The sequence below is a fragment of the Dermacentor silvarum genome, chromosome 2 (genome assembly GCF_013339745.2).
Source record: "Dermacentor silvarum isolate Dsil-2018 chromosome 2, BIME_Dsil_1.4, whole genome shotgun sequence".
Lineage (NCBI taxonomy): Eukaryota > Metazoa > Arthropoda > Arachnida > Ixodida > Ixodidae > Dermacentor > Dermacentor silvarum.
In genome coordinates, this window is record NC_051155.1 from 237,474,821 (window position 1) to 237,492,648 (window position 17,828).

Below are 17,828 nucleotides of genomic sequence, written 5' to 3' on the forward strand. Positions count from 1 at the left end.
TGTGCATTCAGAGCGGCGGAAAAGTACCAAGTATTCATGTACATATGTTTTGCACCTTTATACTATTTTCTTTTCGTTTTTCTTATTGCATGAAAACGAGGGGTGACTACTTCAGGACGTCAATAAAGTTTACTACCTACCTACCTATTGTATCAATCCCCGCAGGGTGCTGTGCGGCAAGACTTAATTGTCGTGCAGAGAAGCCTTATTCCAACTTTTATTTTACGCAAGTTGCGAAATAAAGCAACCTTACTTAATTGAAAATAATGGCACCGTCCTGTTCAAAAACAAAAAGAAAAAGATAGCTCTACAAACTGAGCGAAAAAAAAAAAGTTCTGATAAATTTGGTACCATTTCCGTCATTTTTAGTGGTACAGAAATGTTTAAAAACACTCTTTTAACAGTGTTTATGTGTGTTAATCTCTCTATAGCTTGGTGATATTCTCGCACCTACCCTTATTATGAGATGCTATGAAGAAATTAGGTGCTAAATAGGTGTACTGGGGGGTGAAAACACACACACAAAAAAAAAACGTTCTGTTAGCACTCTCAAGGCTGTTGAAATGCTTAGAGTGTAGTTTTATGGGAGCGCACAACAACGTAACGTAACAAGCCATGGCATTGCTGCGTGTAGAGAAACACAGACAAGATTAACACTTTACAGTATATTTACAAGAAGCAGACACATCAGCGACCGATACAGGAGCCAGTTCAGGGTAAGGTAAAAATTAAGTGCCACCTCACCGTCTTCCCAGCGGCGGTCACTCGCTTTAACGTCTGCAGAATTAGAGCGACATTATTTTAACTACTACTTTAAGAACCGCAATTTATGTAATTTGAACCTATTTCTTGTTAGGAAGTCGCACAGTACTGAACGTGTCGCCTCAACATTTTAAATGTCTGATCATGAACAATGGTCGCTGTTTTTTTGTTGTTTTTTTTTTCTCGTGCCTTTAAGCTAGACTGATATGTCAAGCTAGTTCTTCCAAATATCACAGGAGATGAAGCCTGTTTTTAATCTATTTTAAGTGAAAGATATTATGTTCAATCCGGTTGAACGGTTGATCAAGATCACATCTGCGTTCGTCGTGGTATTTGAACAAAAAAAAACACATGACTAAGGCCAATCTAGCGCTCTGGAAAATAAATGGCAGATTGCCGCAATAGGACCGGCACAGACCCCATTTTTCAACGAGCCAGTGGGTGTCTGGTCGTGGTGGGAGTTGAACCCCCGACCTCCCATAGCCGAGGCGGAAGCCGTCATGACTACAGGTCATGACTGCAGTACGAATGTACGATTGTTGTTAAAATGGTGACATGTCAGCAGCAATATTTTATATGAGCCATTACTAATGGTACCATGACATCAAACTCTTATTTGTCTCCGGCATGCTTGGTTTTCAAAAAGAAAAGACATGCCAAAAGAAGGACCGAAAGAAAAGGACACAAATGAGATGCAGTGGAAAAGTGTATGAACACACCAAAGTACACCATAGTAATACACAGTCTTGCTCAAAAGCTGTGGCCTTGAATCGATCTTGCATGGCACACGTTGGATAATGAATGCATTCACAAACATACATTTCGTCCTCTCTTCATTCTAATTATCATTCAGATGATTCACAAGCACGACTTGCGCCATGCTGTTCAGCACAACAAAAGGAAAGCAGTGGCAGCAAGAATAAAGGAAACAAATTTATTTTCGTACTCACAACACCGTAGTCGTCGTGAAAGACATCAAGGAACCGTTCAAGAATAGGTATTCCGAGAACCCGATCACAAAAAGATAGAGCACACTTTTCTTCGCTCGTTCTTTTTCTCTTGCTTTACTTTTTTTTTCTCTCTCTTTTTGTAAAAGGAAACACTTTGTCAAATTTTGTCCGAATCTGCAGTCTATAGTCTCATTAATAAGAGCTGCCAGCGCCACAACAGGTCGCTGATTCTGCGCGTCGCGCCAGAAGGACAGAAATGAAAAGAAAGAAGAAAAGAAAATGTGAGAGAGAGCCTGCAACGGATTTCAAAGCATCCCGCAAGATCTCCGCGCACAAAGGAAACTCACTCAACTCTTGCCCACACTCATGCATAAATACAAAGAGCTCTCGCCTTTATTTGTTTGAATCGCTCGAGAAAGAGCCGTCCAAAATATACACTCGCACACATGCACGTTCTCTTTGGTGCCTTTCACAAATGACGAACGCCGAGATACCCGTCTTTCTACGAGCTAGAGGAGAGGGTCATGCGGGAGAAGCTAGCTTACTTCCTGGCGTCTGACGTCGCTAGCCCTACTCTCTAGCTCAAAATAAACGGGACGAGGTACTTCAGCATTCGTCAGTTGCGAAAGGCGGGCTGACTAGATAAGGCTAACACTACGCGAACCTAGCGACGTGAGATGCCAGGAAGTGGATGGTCTTACGCCATTTTTTTTATTACACTTATTCTTTCTGACTATGAGGGGGGAATGAGGAAAACTATGGAGGTACCAAAAAAAAAAAAAAAAACTTCTGTAGCGGGTGAAGTTGCAGACACCGTCTTACCGCGGGCGCTATGGCTGCCTGTCTTCACAAGGAAGCATTCACTACACGACCCCTTATTGACAGTCAAAGAAGCCGGTATGTGCCATGCCCAAATGGCTTCCTTGGGTGGCTTCCTTGGGCCGTAGTTTTTTACATAATGACTGAACATCGAGACAAATGGTACCACAGACCGCGTTAAGTCCACTTTCACTCAAGCCGAGTGTTTTGGTTAGCAGCAGCGACGTTTATCTTTATTTTAGATTATATTGTCAAAGAGTAAAATTATCTGCGCTCTAAACAAGATACCAGCGGCTGGGCATTTTTTTTCTCTCTCTCTTTCATATCGATGCGCCTGCTAATGGCTTCACCTGTCGTTGTCCCATCTTTCCTTGTGACGGCTACGACGATTGGCACTTCAGAAGTCCTTTTTATAACCTCCTTGAGTAAAACCTAGAATAATTTATTTGAATCACGTTTGCAACCACTACGTCGAGATCGGGCTCGGTACGGTTGACAATAGCGACGATATGCAGCACCGCAAGCCTCGTCGACGACCAAACTGAGTTGAGGTAAACGTAAAGGAAAAACAGAACGGCACGTACAAAACAAAACAAATAAGAAACAAGATATCTGTGCGTTTGTGACAAGGAGATGATTACATGCGTAAATGCTGTGCAAAAAAAGAAAAACCACAGGGCCGCCGACCGACGAACAAAAATAGAAAGAAAAAGAAAGTGAATCTGAATACTGAATGCGCGCTGCATTCAAGATCTCGCGAACAGCATGCTCGGTTCGTGATCCAAAGTACACCCAGAACGAGTTTGCTCCAAGCTGCACACTGCCTGGCTATGTCTTTCCAGAAAGCGTATGTTTGTGAGGAAAGTAAAGTGAATCAACTCGCTGTTCCATGTAAATGTGTGCGCGATTGTTGGTTTAGATTTACAGAGGAAATATGCTCGCATCATGGGGTGATGTCGAATTGTTAATACTGCGGCAGTGCGTAGAAAGCAAGCGGCGACAGCGTAGATCGTGGATTGATCAAAACAAAACTCACTGCACTCCACTCTAAAAACAACGCACACGGCCAAACCCGACATTCTGTTGCGAATCCACGTGGGAACAACTGCGATACAGCCAAGTCCTCACTTTCGGCGTACGTTTCTGGGAACGCTGCGACATCTCGAAACTGGAGGAGACGACGTGTTTGGTTGTCAAAAAACAAGGAGGAAACAGGTGTCAAGAAAGTCGAAAACGAAGGTCGCTCAGACAGATCACACATTTCAGCTTCTAAAGGTTGATCACTTCCCAAAACACGAATGACGTCACTGGTGCTAGCTACTTTGCGTACTCAGAAAAAGGCAAAGCACAGTTTTGGCAACCAGTGCAAAATCATCAGATCAAAATAATACGCAATATTGAAAACACGCCATAGTAAGTCAAATACAGCGTCACAATACTCAACACGGCAGGCAGCGTACGCTATATCGTACTCAGGTATCATTGATGTCTATAGACATCTGCATACATGTATAGCTAATTTACGGATATGTTGTACGAGATAGCCTATAGATCCAACCTCCTCAGCAGTAAACTCACTTAGCCTTCCATGTTTTATTATCCTTGATCAAAGATGGACAGATATGAAGGCCATACCGACAACCGTTGCGAAATACACAAGAGTCACTCTACGCGGGGCAATTTGAAGTCATGACCCGCAGACTGACTTCAAATTTCTGCAGGAAATTTAAATGTACAAACTTTTCTTTATGAAGCAACAATATTTTGGGTCCCAATTCTTACGCCCATATACTCCGGGGTGTTCTGTCAGCGACGTTAGCAAGCATCCGAAATAAGCACGTCTGCGACAATTCCCTGCCACGCGCACCAATGTGCCCCCATGTATTTACTATTTAGTTTAATGTTATAACTGTTTTCTTTTTCGCCTTTTTATTATAGTTTGATGCCATATACTACGGCGACGCCACGTATACACTCGAGACACTCATGTCTTTGATCACAGCCTTCGCTTCCATCACCAAATAACAACAACAACAAAAGGAGGGGGGGGGAGAAAGGCGAAACGAATTCTCCGACAGAATATGGAGCCAAGGAAAGTACGACTTCCATCCGTGTTTGCTCCTTGCAAGACGGTTCTCCTTCCGGTCTCTCCTCCCGTCCGGAAACAGGCCCGGTCGTGACACCGAAAGCGGCCCAGCGTCACCCCACGACGTGCGACGATTGCGCAGCAATGCGTCTACGCGTAGATCCGTCTTCTGATCTGTTTGGTAGAGACAGACAGCGATTGGTTCGAGGCGTGATTCATTCGTCTCGAAGGCAAATTGATTCAGTCTTATCCGTTTGTTATTTTTTTCTTTCTGCAACCCTCCTATTACCTCATATCGGAGGCAGGCGCGCGTGCTACCACCTTTATGAGGCGTGTGCCAGCTTATCTCCTAGTGTTTTGTTCATGTTTTTCCCCTTCGATAAGAATAATGATACTTCATTCAGACCGAAAAAAATACTAGTGAACAGGTTTTTCTTTCTATAGCTTCCTTGCGTCACTCCTGTATTTACTCGCTTCAAAAAAGCCACTTGCATGTCTGTAGCCCCTAATTTACAACATATACAGTGTGTCCTTCACAGCCATACGACGTCTTCCTTGACGGTGCTTTTGTGATTACCGACGTCATTGGTTAAGTGATCGATAAATACAAGTAGGCTCTGGAAGAAGTGTTACTATAGCATACGCTTCGGTTTAACTTGAGCGTGCTACTCGTTTACCAAATTCCGTAGAAGTTAAGAAATCCTTAGGGCGCTGATTGGCCACGCGTAAGTCTCAACTGGGTTTGTTGTTCACAATGAAATATTATTTCATTCACCCTTTTCGATTGCGCATATCAAACGCCATTCTTCATTTCAGCTGCGGCAACAGTAAGGTAAGTGTATACACACGACGGTTTCATTAAATGCATTTAATTAAATTAAAATCAGCAGTGTGACTTCCTCCCTGCACAGCGGTTTCCGCATTCCACGATGGGCAGAAGACTGAGAAGGGCCCCAGCAAAATGTGGGAGCAGTCTAGCAAGCATTCTATTGTGTGGTATTCCAATCTCCATAGGAACTTAATATTTGCGAAGCAGCCACGCTAGCCTGATCAGCATGACACAAAAAAAAATGAAATTAAAAACATAAGCTGACCAAGGAGCACGATAATTCGGTCAAGCAAAATATAGCACGAGTGGTTTCTAAACAGCTATGATGTAGATTTGGGCAAGCAGGTAGAGAGAGGGCAAGCTGGTAACTCATACATAAACTTGCAACAGGGCGCTCAAGGCAGGACAGCACCAAAGAAAACACACGCAAACAAAGCTCTGCGTTTCTTTCAATTTCTCGCGCAAACGTTATACAGTTACATGCTGACACTTAGCTTCGCAAAACGAGTTACCCACACTTTAACCTTGGGTTGAGAGTGACGGGTTTAAGAAGCGGTGCCGGAACCTCCTCGATCCTCCCACCATCCCTCTGGTGGCCGCGGCATCGCTCTGGCCAGTGCTCTCGGGAGCGGCGCGTAGAAATTATAACGCTCGCTCACCTGCGTTTTGCTCAGAAGACCTGTATGCGGTGGTTCTCGCGGTCGCAAACGACGATGTTCCCGCTGGGCATGACGGCGATGCCCTCGAGTCCCTTGAACTCGCCGTCTCCGGAGCCCCACTGGCCGAAGGCGCGCAGGAAGGAGCCGTCCGGCTGGAAGATCTGGATGCGGTTGTTGCCCGAGTCGCCCACCATGATGTAGCCCTGGTCGTCCACGGCGACGCCGCGCGGGAACTTGAACTGGCCTTCGTCCGACCCTTCGGAGCCGAAGGTGGAGAGGCTGCGCCCGTTCACGTCGAAGATCTGGATGCGGTGGTTGTTCGAGTCGCTCACGATGACGCGGTTCGTGTTCGACACGGCCACGTAGTGCGGGTGCTCCAGGTGGCCCGGACGCGAACCCAGCGAGCCGAACTTGCCCACGAACGTGCCGTCCGACTGGAATACCTGCGAAGACCGCACGGGAGTCATCAGGAACAGAGTACGCCGCAATATAAGGATCAACTTGCGCATCGCAGGCGCATGGCAGAATGCGGCAAAGGCTAGACAGTAAGCTTAACAAGCACCGGTGTTCGGTTGCGATATATCTATACATATATACATATCAAGGAAAACGGGTACAGAGGAAGAAAGCTGTCCCTACGCAAACGTGGAGCATCTCCTGCTCACGTGTCACACGGTCATCAGATCTCCCCACTCCATTAATCCCCCTCTTATACGCACTGGCGGGCGCGGCTGTCCTAGGCAGCTCACGTCGGTCAGTTGACTCTGGTCCGCTTAGCGGGGGAGCACCTTTTAAGGTGTTAATCTTCAATAAAGTCTTCCCTCTCCCCCATCTGTCCCCGCTATCTCTCATCCTGCAGGTCAAGCCAGAATGCGGACTCACTTGGACCCTGTGGTTCTCCTTGTCGCACACGTAGATGAATCCTAGCGAGTCTGTGGTGATGCCCCAAGGGTAGTTGAAGCGAGCGTCCGTGCGGCCCTCGCAGCCGAACGCCCGCAGGAAGCGGCCCGACGGGTCGAAGATCTGCACGCGGTGGTTGTAGCGATCCGACACGATGAACTGGCCGATGCGGTTCACCGCCACGCCGGCCAGGCAGTCGAACTCGCCCTCGGAGCTGCCGTACGTGCCAAACTCGTGCTGAAAGCGGCCGGACGCGTCGAATACCTGCGCCAGGCAACAGAACGTTCGCAAAGCGAAGGCGGGCGCGGTAAAGAGAACAGCACCTGCCCAACTGGGTGTCACCCGGCTGGAGCAGTTTTGTCAGGACTTACTGAAACGGCTGCGTGCATTCTCTACAGTGGCGAAGAAACCGTCGATCACCCCCCAACGCGACTCTCCTGTTCACAAACAGGGCAGTCACGATTGTCAGGACAGTTGCATATGCGCACATATTGTTGAGTAGTCAAAAAAAAAAAAGAAAAGGAGGACTGAAGGCACTGCTGAAATTTCTTTCGGTCACAAGTACGTTTTGCTGGAGTTCATACTTAGTCACTGATATTAGAAAATAATCAGCGATTATAGACAATATGTCACTTCAAAGACTATGTGCCTACTTCGACAGCCTTAATCAAAGGCCTTGTCATTTGTATTTTTTTTTCTCACCGCAGGGAACACAAATGTTTATTGGTTCTACCTGAAAGTGAGCTGTTTGGTTTCTACACTTCACCGTGAGTTAGAGCGTGAGGCAAAGCTTAACATGAATAAAAAGAGAGCCATAAAAGTAAAAGAAAGACATGGAGGTTAACCAGAAGGTATCTGTGGTTGGTTACCCTGCACTGAAGCAAGCGATACGAAAGACGAGAGAAAATAATGAGAAGAAAGGAAAGAACGAACAACAAGACTGTCTGTATGTAGTTTGTAAAGGTGCCACGTAGTCGCACGCAGTGCCAATGTCGCATACAAACATACAAAGTCACACAGTACAGTGTCACCATCACAATTGCTCGGAAAATATTGTGTAAACTAGCGTACAATTTTTTCTTTAATTTTGTGAGTGAGGAACATTGAGAAAGGTCAATCGTATATACCTATGGAGCAAGTGTTGTCGCTAGAGTAGACCGCCATTACTTACCTTACGATTTAGCTATAAGATGTTTACGTTTTACAGGTTTATTTAATTTTCGGTTTAAAAACAGTGGTAAATGAAACAGCGAAGATATTTTCGATCTCAATCTTCCCAATGCAACCGATGCGAACAGCTGCGTCCAACACCAGGTACAGCACAACTATAAAGAGCAACTTCCACGCCTAGGCTCAGAGGTGATTCACACACTGACACGCGGAGAACACGACGCGCCCTGCATAGCCTGCGCACTATACATTCTAACCACAACATGATACAAGGATTCTAAAACAATAAAGGATCATCAAGCTTTGTACAGCACATACTGTAAAGGTAAAAGCCACTGCCGCATAAAAAAAATCTATTTAAATCTTTATGATGGATTTTGCTTTCGCTTTAATAAATATTCGTGATGTACTCAGCACAATATCATGGTCAGCACAATTATTACGTTCTGATGAATAATTCTGCGACGGTCTTTTAAATAAGAACACTATTTCTTAAAATTGAAATGCGAAGTGAAAGCAAGAAGAGGAAACGTTGGGAGGCCGATCACCAGGCAGCATAAACAAGACTATTGCAGTTTTCATCATGAGTATCGTGGTTTACTTATCAGCTGTCTGAACCCGCGAATCCCTTTTAGTCCCGGCTATAAGAAACTTATTTCCATAACCTATGTGAAGAGCTTTCAAACTCGCAAACTTCGTGAAGAGCTGCGAAATTTCTCGGAAAAGCACGTTTTTCTAGAAGTTCGACTTAGATTCAAGCATCTAAATTGCTTTCTTGCTTGGCTATGGAAAAAATAAAGTATCTACATGTTTTCTTATTCAAAACCTGAATAAATTTTTGCGCTCTTCTTAAATGCGCGCTTTACAAGGATTTGTATCACACTTTTCCAGTCAGCCACTTCTAAGATATGAGCGCCCCAGCCTCCTGTGAACGGCGTCAAATTTAAGGACGTGCTCTTCTTACGTCATTACGAGATTCACTCGCACCCTCCCAGCAGCGCCAGAATTCAAAAGCGATCTGAATACTTCAATGCAGAATGCAAAATGACTGTACGCTTCATTTCTTTTTGTTGCTAACTGTAGTCAAGTTATTTCTTGCTTTCTTCAATACATGCTGTAGACACTTACTGCTCGTGGGAAAAACTAAAAAAACAACATACCTGTCATTTTCAATTCAAGGTCAAGTTCTCGTTAACATCTTGGGATAGCAGGCTGTTCATTAGCCAAACTTCCATACTTTCGCAGTCATTAAAGAAAAACAAATTCTCTTAGGACAAAAAGCGATAATGTTAATGGGGCACTTACCGACAGAACAAGCCGGAGCGCGCGGCGTCTGCCTTGCGCGTCTCGCCTTATAAAGGGGTCTTCCAACACGAGAGTTCTTACAGGAGGTTTATGATCCGCGAGACACGGTGTCCCACGTATTGGTTGGCATAGCCTGCGACCGGTGAACTATACCAACCTAACCGAGACTTGCCCCCTGGATCAGCTCGCGATTTTTCCGAAGGCACTAACCGAGGGCAAACAGGCCGACCATCACTCGACGCATACCCGCACGCTCTTAACGTCTCCTAGAGCGGGCGTTTAATTGTAATACGAGTGTGTTCGCAGCTTAGCGTATTCAACACCGACAGCCCGATAACGCTATCCAAAACAGTTAGTCGCGATGTAGCGGTAAATGCGAGAGGAATGCGTTAGAATTACGTCGCAACTCTTTAAGGTCACGCATCCACGATTAAAGCAGCATTCAACACATTGCGAGATGTTGTTCGGGAGCTCACTCGACACGCGTTCTGTCTCGTCGAGGAGCGAAGTGAAACTGACTGTGGTCCAGAGCAGACCACCGTCATTTGTACTATATATGTCACACGCATACACATTTTTTTTCCACTTTGACACTCCTACGCATTACAAAAAAAAGGGCCCTCCCGTAGAAATCCGTAGTTTTCAGTGCGAACGCGTGTCTGGTCAGTGTGCGTGCTATCAAACGGTCTTTTGTTTGACGTTCGAGCAGTATTAGAAAGTGACCCAAGTAACGCTTCCGGTAAATGAAATAGGAAATCTATCTTTCTTATTCGTGTGTAATTCAAGCACGCCTACGCAAATAACATGTTCGAGAATATTTCCGCGTCATAGCGTCTGTATGTAGTGCAACCGGAATTGGCAATTTATCGCAAGCACAGGCGATGAGCTTCCCCGCACGACACCAGCATCTTTCGCGCTTATAACAACGGATTATTCAATCACCAAGAAATTTCTTTTTTTTTCCTCATACAGACTCCCAACAACGCATGTTTACAATTTAAAATTAGCCAAATTGAAGAAGCACCAACCAAGAAAGGTTATTTAACCTAATTAACTTAATACATATTCATGGTTGCGTGGTGCTTGTTTAATTCATCTAACTTCGATTGTTCTTCAATCAGACTGAGTACAGTTGAAAGTTCACCTTTAAGTCTCTAGAGCTGTGCTTCAGGCTTTGCTCGATATTCAGTACTCACCTTTGGAGAGACGTACCTTTGTCAACAGCTGTGCAGAGTTCATATTCGCCACAAATAGCGCTTCAATTTTCGAAACAGATTGGTACAGCCAGGCTGTACGCTCCCCTTCCACGCCCTGTGCCAACATGAACAAACTGAAACACTTAGGTGTTTCGAAAGCAATTTCAGTGAAAGTAAGAAGGGAGAAAAAAAATATTTGTTCAACCGCAGTCTCCAAGAATTCTCCCATTTCTTGAAGCGGACCTCAACAAGCACCCCTAAGGTTCCAAACCCCGAATGTAAGCCGCAAAAACGCGAGTAAATAACTTGACAAGCTAGGCTTGAGACGCGTGTAGTTTAATTAAATAAATGGATAGTCCACCCGGGAGATGGTGCTTGTACTCAAGGAAAGGGATAACTAAATCTGCAGTTGTATTGACGCATCTATATTAAATACAATTTATTTAACAAATAAAAGGCGGTTCTGCAATAGCGTGAAGGAATTCAGCTGAGTCAGTTGGACATCGGACAGTTTCGCGTAGACATTGTCAATTTCCTGCTTTCCCGCAACCAAATGTCACGTGCCTGTCATTAACAACTTGCCGCACAAAATCTGAGAGAGAGAGAGAGAGAGAGAGAGAGTACACCAGGGACTGCTACGTCAAGGGCATCTTGACAATAGTTAAGTCCAAGAAAAATTCGCGTTGGAAGGCCACAACAGCCACAAAAGATGTGTTTTTCTGGCAAAGTTCTTATTTGTTGAGGCCGCTCATGTCAGTACGAACAAAGATTCCGAATGGATGGTTTATTTTGGGTCTATTGTGTATTCTTTGAAATAACCATCGCCCACACAAATGCGTTGCGGATGAAACGCAGGGAAGTTATTTTATCACCCAATCCCCCCCCCCCCCCCCCTCCTGCCGGCCTGAAACAATAAGAACCCATGGTGCAGGGTAAGGGCCGTATAATATGCGTAAGCTGCTGATCATAAGCAGCAACTATAGAAAGCAGCCGAGCGTCACGGCAGCGACATAGCAGGTTCCTTGGTGGCGCAGAAGCAGCCACATTCCCTCTTTATTATTATTATTATTTATTTATTTTATATTTCCGCATCACACTCTCATTAAGACTTGTAAGCCTTTCTTGTCGCTGCTGCTGTGAGTGTCTGCTGTTACATAGCAGTTAATGAGCCAGCATTAGTCGCGCCAACGCGTCTTACGTAAGCGCGGCATGCAGTAGGGTCAAACACACGTTGACACGTCACGTTAGATCAGTGAAGCGAGACATTAACAGAGTTTAAGCCGTAGATTGGTCACGTTTGTTTATTGAGCAAGTATTAAAGAAAGGGGGACAATGAGAGGATCAAGCCGGTAACGCTGATCGCTCCATCTCCTCGGAGGCCAGCTCTGAGGTCCGAATGATATAGAAGACTAGCTAAAATTGAAAAAAGAAAGAAAAAAACGATAATAAAGAAAAAATGTGCCTAGCTAAAGAACTTCTGCGGCAAAAAGAGGTCACCGCAAATGTTTTTTCTTAAGAACTGTATCTCGTCGAGCCTAATACGATGAAAAAATTTATAAGTTGTTTTTCGCGCTCTTCGAGAAGAAGCGCCGCCTATCCTGAAAAATACACGCCACCGGAAGGCCGTTCTCGATTTTCGTTGCTAATAGCGGAGCGCATCCTCTTTAAAACTGGTACGAACGACCGCAGTTTCCTGAATGCATTAATGGCTCAAATTTCTTCTAAGAAAAGAAAAGCAATGTTCCATTTAAAGCACGTGAATCGACTTAGATTACATCCTCTCAGAAAATAAGCACGCGCTCGCTCTGTCTGGTTCCTATAGAATACGTGTCTGTACAAGCCAGTCCTCGTCTTTGGTCGTCACGAGGCGCTCGGAAAAGTGCGAGAGAGAGATATCTTTTTTTTTTTTTTTTTCCTCGCTGGAGGGGGTATCGGAATTCGAGCGAGGTGAACGCAGGGGATGGAAGTCCGGCTGACGTGGACGGTGACATGCCGTGACGGCATTGCCTTTTTTGAGCGTCAAGTTTGTCACGCCGCAGCAGGGTTGCTAAACACACACACACATGGCGGGTGCGCGCACACAAGCCAGCAGGCGCCGTGGTCACTGGGGCAGCCCTTGCAGGCCACTCGGTTATAGGGTGGGCGGGAGCCAGTCCGGGTGTTAAGCCGATCGCTGCCAGCGCTTCGGGGGAGAGGGGGGGACCCGGCCGCGCCCGATGCCGGCCGCTTCAACTGTGCCGGTGGCTCTGAAATTTGCAAAACGACGCAGGCCGTCAGGTGGGGGGCTACATAGGAGCTTCGTACTAAGAATTCTAGAGGGAAACCTGGCGGTGGGGCCTCTGGTATAACGCAGGGATTCCTTTCACTTGGTTCTTTTCCTATCATCCATCGCTCACGACAGGCTGACACTGGTGACGAGATGACGTTGGCGGAGCACTGCTCGGACCATTCACGAAGCGCGAAAAGGAAATAATTGGAATAGAATCGTTACGTTATTCCGGCCCTGCGGGCTTTTGTCTGTGCGCACCGCCAGGTGTGACAATGAGGATATCGTGGCGAAGCTTCGACCTTACTTGCTTAAAACAAGTCTGAAGCTAATTTGTCATCGTAAAGCGTGACAATAGTCAGCTTCATTATCTCTAGCATTCTACTGTTTTAGTAACACTTCAAACAAAGCGAATTGCTTAAGACACCAAACTGTATTAGCAACGGTGCCCTTGTTCAGATGGTCTGGCCTATGCAGTGACCGGCATGCTGAGTTCAGCATGTGGATTCTAGATGGATGTGATCACAGAGCCCTACTGAACTTCGTGCTGCCCAATGCAGGGCGCCATTCATTATATTTTTTGTTTTTCTATTTTTACTATGACGTAAGGCATCCTTTCTCGAAATTAAACAAAAATGAGATTGCTACTGCCAAATTATCGACTAGCTTCATACGACACATACTCTCCACAGCGTCCAGATTCATTTTAAGTGCCCGAAATTACGTGATAAGCTGCATTGGTTGTGAACAAAAGAAATGCTTACCTGCTCTAAGGAAACGCTTCGATGTAACCACAGGAATCAATATCAGAAGTTGCGATGCGCATTCTTGACGAAGTATTCCAAATGGAAGAAAATCGCATGCACTACCCATGATCCTCATGATGGATGAACGACTGTAGCGCCAGGTTTCCCTCTAGTAGCAATCTTAGTAAAAAAACTTCATTGGGAGCTGCGCGGGACAGGTGTATACCTAAGATTTAATATGACAGTGTTGCAGTTTTCAGCAAGAAGAATAGGGGACTGAGGGCTCGATATTGGTTAGTTACTACCATACGAAGCAAACAGACATGAAGCCAGACATTTCATTCAAAAATGAAGAGTTAATTTCCCCTATATGCTATCTCTGTCTCCATCACCTGTGCATAGTTATGGCAGCGTCGTGTTTCTTTTTTTTTTTTTTTTCGCCTGCTGATGATTCCACTGCACCCAGCTTTACAGCACTGCACGGGCCGATTTTTTTTTTCAGCCCGGGCCCGGCCCGGGCCCGTTTTTACGTTGGGCTGCCCACCCGAGCCCGACCAAAAGTTTTATGGCGAGACCCGGGCCCGGGACGGGCCCGGGTCTCGCGTACGCGTGCGCGCTTGGGTCCGTTTGTGGTTCCGCACGGAGTGCGATTGAGGTTCCGCTTTGAAAAGCGCATTCACACCATCGCCCGCCTTCTACGGGTAACCCACCACCCAAAATGAAACATTACGCAGCTCGAATATTGTCCAAGAACGGTCAACAAGTCTGTTTAAGATTCAATTCATTAGTGTTGTCAACTACCGAAGAAGAAGAAGTTGTTCCGTTGAAGAGCAGCGCCCGGAACATGGGTACGAGCCATAAACTGAAGGCGACGACAACAACAGCGCTCGTTCCCCCGATCGACTTGGCCTGTATACCTGCAGATCAGCTTGAGTTCTTTTCCGCGGTAAAACTTTCAATTTCCCCACCGAAGGTGTCACTTCAATTAGCGCTTTACGATTACTTTCTTGCGAAAATTTCGTAATAATTATAATATGCTTCACTGTAGTCGTTGAAATAGGCACACTTGTAGAAAACATGCTACCCAGCCCCGTACGCATCAGTAACGTAAAGCTAACCTGCGCTCAACAAATAGAAAGATCCTCGATCAAAAACAGCTGAAGCAATACAAATAACATTTAGCATCGTGTTATTTCGCTTTGCCCCATTTTTTTTTTCTTTTGCTCGAACTTTCAATGTTTCAAAGAGTTTAGTGAGGACAAAAACAATAGCTTTAGGAGGGAAGTCAGTGAATCTAGGTGTGGGATAATTGAGCAATTGATTAGCACTTAAAGGCTAGGGTTACTTTGTCTATGTACAGACAGGAAGAAGGCCGCCGTCTTTAGGTAACAGTCTCACCTTTTCTTTTGCGAAATCTTGGTCGCATGATCGAAGGTTCTGCCACTGCAATGCTGCACTGGATCAATGCGTGCATTGCCACACCACTTACCTACGTATTGTTGCGACAGACGCCTTTAGCATTTTAGTTGTGCCGGTAGTGCAACCAGAATGCATAAGATTTAACTGAACATACACGCGCCTCTACAAAGAACGGGACACAAAGAATAAAGTTCGGGTATTCAAGGCAAATATGCATGACAAAAGACATTGTTGCTTTAAAGGTCAGTTAATGGAATTGAAAGAAATTCAATTTTCATGCCGGCGATGGACGTTTTTCTTAGTGGACACTGCTGCGCTGAAAACGCTCTGCTTTGAACCAGAATATTTCGTATTTATTGCGAATTTTGCGCAATCTAGAAGTGTGAAATGCGTTTACACGACCATATACGCACTTGGAAAGTGATGCTAGATAAGGTTCGTTGTAATTATGGCGTGATTATCACGGCATTTTAGCATGAAAATAACTGCAGCCTTCCAGCCAAATTGAAGACGGCTTGTAGTGAATGTACCACGTAATTTAAACTGAACTTTTAGATGCTGTTGTGTTTTGCAGATGAATGAATTAAAGCCGGATTGGTCACCGTTGTCTGGAGCGACTCAGAACATTTGTCTTTTTCTTGCAGTGCATTTGTGCACAATTTTACTTGAAAGTTGTAGAGGTCATCTAACAAACGCTTGATCTATAGTTTTCATGAAGTTATCACGCGCGGCTAGTTCTTTCAGGCTGTGAAAAAACGGCCACGAAATACGAAAGTAGGAAATAATAACAGTAACGTGGATATGATCCTATACGTATATAGTAGTGCAGAAAAAGAGGGGTACGCAGTCTCAATCACCTTTCATGGCTGACCTACCTTTGCCCTGACGCAGCACGTGTACGACGGAAATGCTCACACGTACCCCCCCCCCCCCCCCCTCCCAATGCACACTTCCCACTTCATTCATCTCTTCGCTCATCACTCCTACTTAGCCAGGGCGAAGTGGCTGACTCAGTCTACCACCTAGCAAAAATAATTGCATGGCACATAGGTATTGTGAGTTGCTCGAGACAGCTGCACGAAATGCACAGTTGATCTCGTCCATCAAGAACCGGCTTTTCTTCAAAAGCTTGCTTCGAGTTGGCTCAAGCATCCTGTAGACAAATTATGAATTCTCCAGACTTACGCAACTTGCGCCGTCCTTAGCCACCGTAGCCGATAGAGACACGACAACGCCAAGCGTGTCGCTTGCCAACTCACCTGGACCCGATGGTTGCTGCTGTCGGCAACCACGATCGAGTTGTCCGGTCCGACAGCGACACCCCTTGGCCACGTGAAACAGCCGGGTTCAGTTCCTCGCGTGCCGATCTTGAGCTGCATACGGCGCTTTTGAAGGTACATGCTTCGAGGGAAGCCGTAGCTGCCGTACTGTCCATCGTGGCGCGACGAGGCACTGCCGCCGTCCAGGCCGCGACCCCGGGCGGGAACCTCCTCGTCCTCCGAGCTGTTGTCGTCGCTGCCGCTGCGGCTGTAGACCGCGTGCGAGCTGCGGGACCGGGATACGCTCTTGGGCCCGTACCCCGCCGAGGCGCCCGGACCGCTGGCTCCGCGGGAGCCGTACTTGTTGCGCAGGTACTGGGCCCAGCTGGATGACGTCCCGGGCCCACCACCGATCGATGAGCCGCCGTAGTCCCCCGCGTCCGGTGAGCTGTCCTTGACCGCGTGGCTGCTTTTCGAACGGGACAGAGCGCTGCTGCCTGCAGCGGGAGAAGAGGTGCTCTCAGGCTGACCGTAGCGACTTCGGTACGACGGCGACGGCAGGTTGGCCTCGTCGCCGCTGTCGCCCTCTCCAGGCAGCACCTCGTTGGAGCTCTTGCTGCGAGTCAGTCGGCTCCTACGCAGCGCTGCTGCCGAAGACGACGTCGGGTTCACCGCCGTCGACCTCGCCGTCGTGGTGGCGTTCTCCTGCTGACTCTTGCGCCGGTCGGCTCGCGGTTCCGGCTGATCCATGAGCGCCGAGCTCCGGCTGCGGCTCAGCAGGCGGCTTCCGGGACCGCTCTCCTCCCCTCTCGGCGGGTCTTCGTCAGCGCCGCGCCTTCGGCTGGCCAGGAAGGAGGTGCCGCCGTATCGGGAGGAGGACACCATGGTGGGGTCGTCCACCGACGATGACGGCGTGTCTCTCCAGGACTGCAAGCGGCTCCTGGTGCTCTCTTCTTCCTTGTCCCTCGCGTACTGCGAGTGCCTGCCCGACGTGGGTGTCGAGGAGCGCACGTCCTGGCTGCCCCGCCGCGCCTGGGCGCTCCTGTTGAGCAGCGCCGACACGGACGAGGTCATATCCTCTTCCTTCTTGGGCGCCTGTTGCGTCGCCGAGATCTTCCGCGTGGGCGTCGTGGGCGTCTTGGGTCTCTCGGGCTGCGCCGCCACCGTCTCCTCCTCTTCCTCGTCCTCTTCCTCGTCTTCCTCCTCGTCTTCCTCCTCGTCCGAAGTGTCCTCTTCTTCGGTGGACGCCTCGGACTCGGTGTCTTCCTCTTCGCCGATCTGCGCTTGCTGCGGCCTCAGACGGCTGAAGAACGACGACTGGTGCGCGGCAGGAGACGGGCCGCCCAGCGATCCGGCCCTCGTCATCGCTTCCTCTTTCTTCCTGTCATCCGTCGGTCGGCGGCGATCGTCGTGGTCTAGAGATACGGCCTTGGCCAGCGGCGCGCGAGTGCACCTGCAAGCG

The 17,828-nt window shown here is 47.2% G+C and overlaps 1 protein-coding gene across 6 annotated transcripts in view; it reads right to left on the minus strand.

Annotated features, from left to right (window-relative positions):
• Positions 1–1,678: 1,678 nt before the first annotated feature.
• Positions 1,679–17,828, minus strand: part of LOC119442913 (RING finger protein nhl-1) — a 130,117-nt gene continuing 113,967 nt past the window's right edge. For 3 of the 6 annotated variants that reach the window (XM_037707977.2, XM_049662455.1, XM_037707976.2), the window contains exons 3-6: positions 16,367–17,819; positions 6,988–7,269; positions 6,106–6,548; positions 1,679–4,791 (exon numbers count right to left, since the gene is read on the minus strand). In XM_037707977.2, coding sequence (XP_037563905.1) covers positions 6,117–6,548; positions 6,988–7,269; positions 16,367–17,819 — 2,167 coding nt within the window. In that variant the 3' untranslated portion in view covers positions 1,679–4,791; positions 6,106–6,116. Of the gene's footprint in view, positions 4,792–6,105; positions 6,549–6,987; positions 7,270–11,691; positions 12,923–16,366; positions 17,820–17,828 lie in introns of those variants that run through there. The other 3 variants (XM_049662456.1, XM_037707980.2, XM_037707981.2) reach the window with 3 other exon arrangements.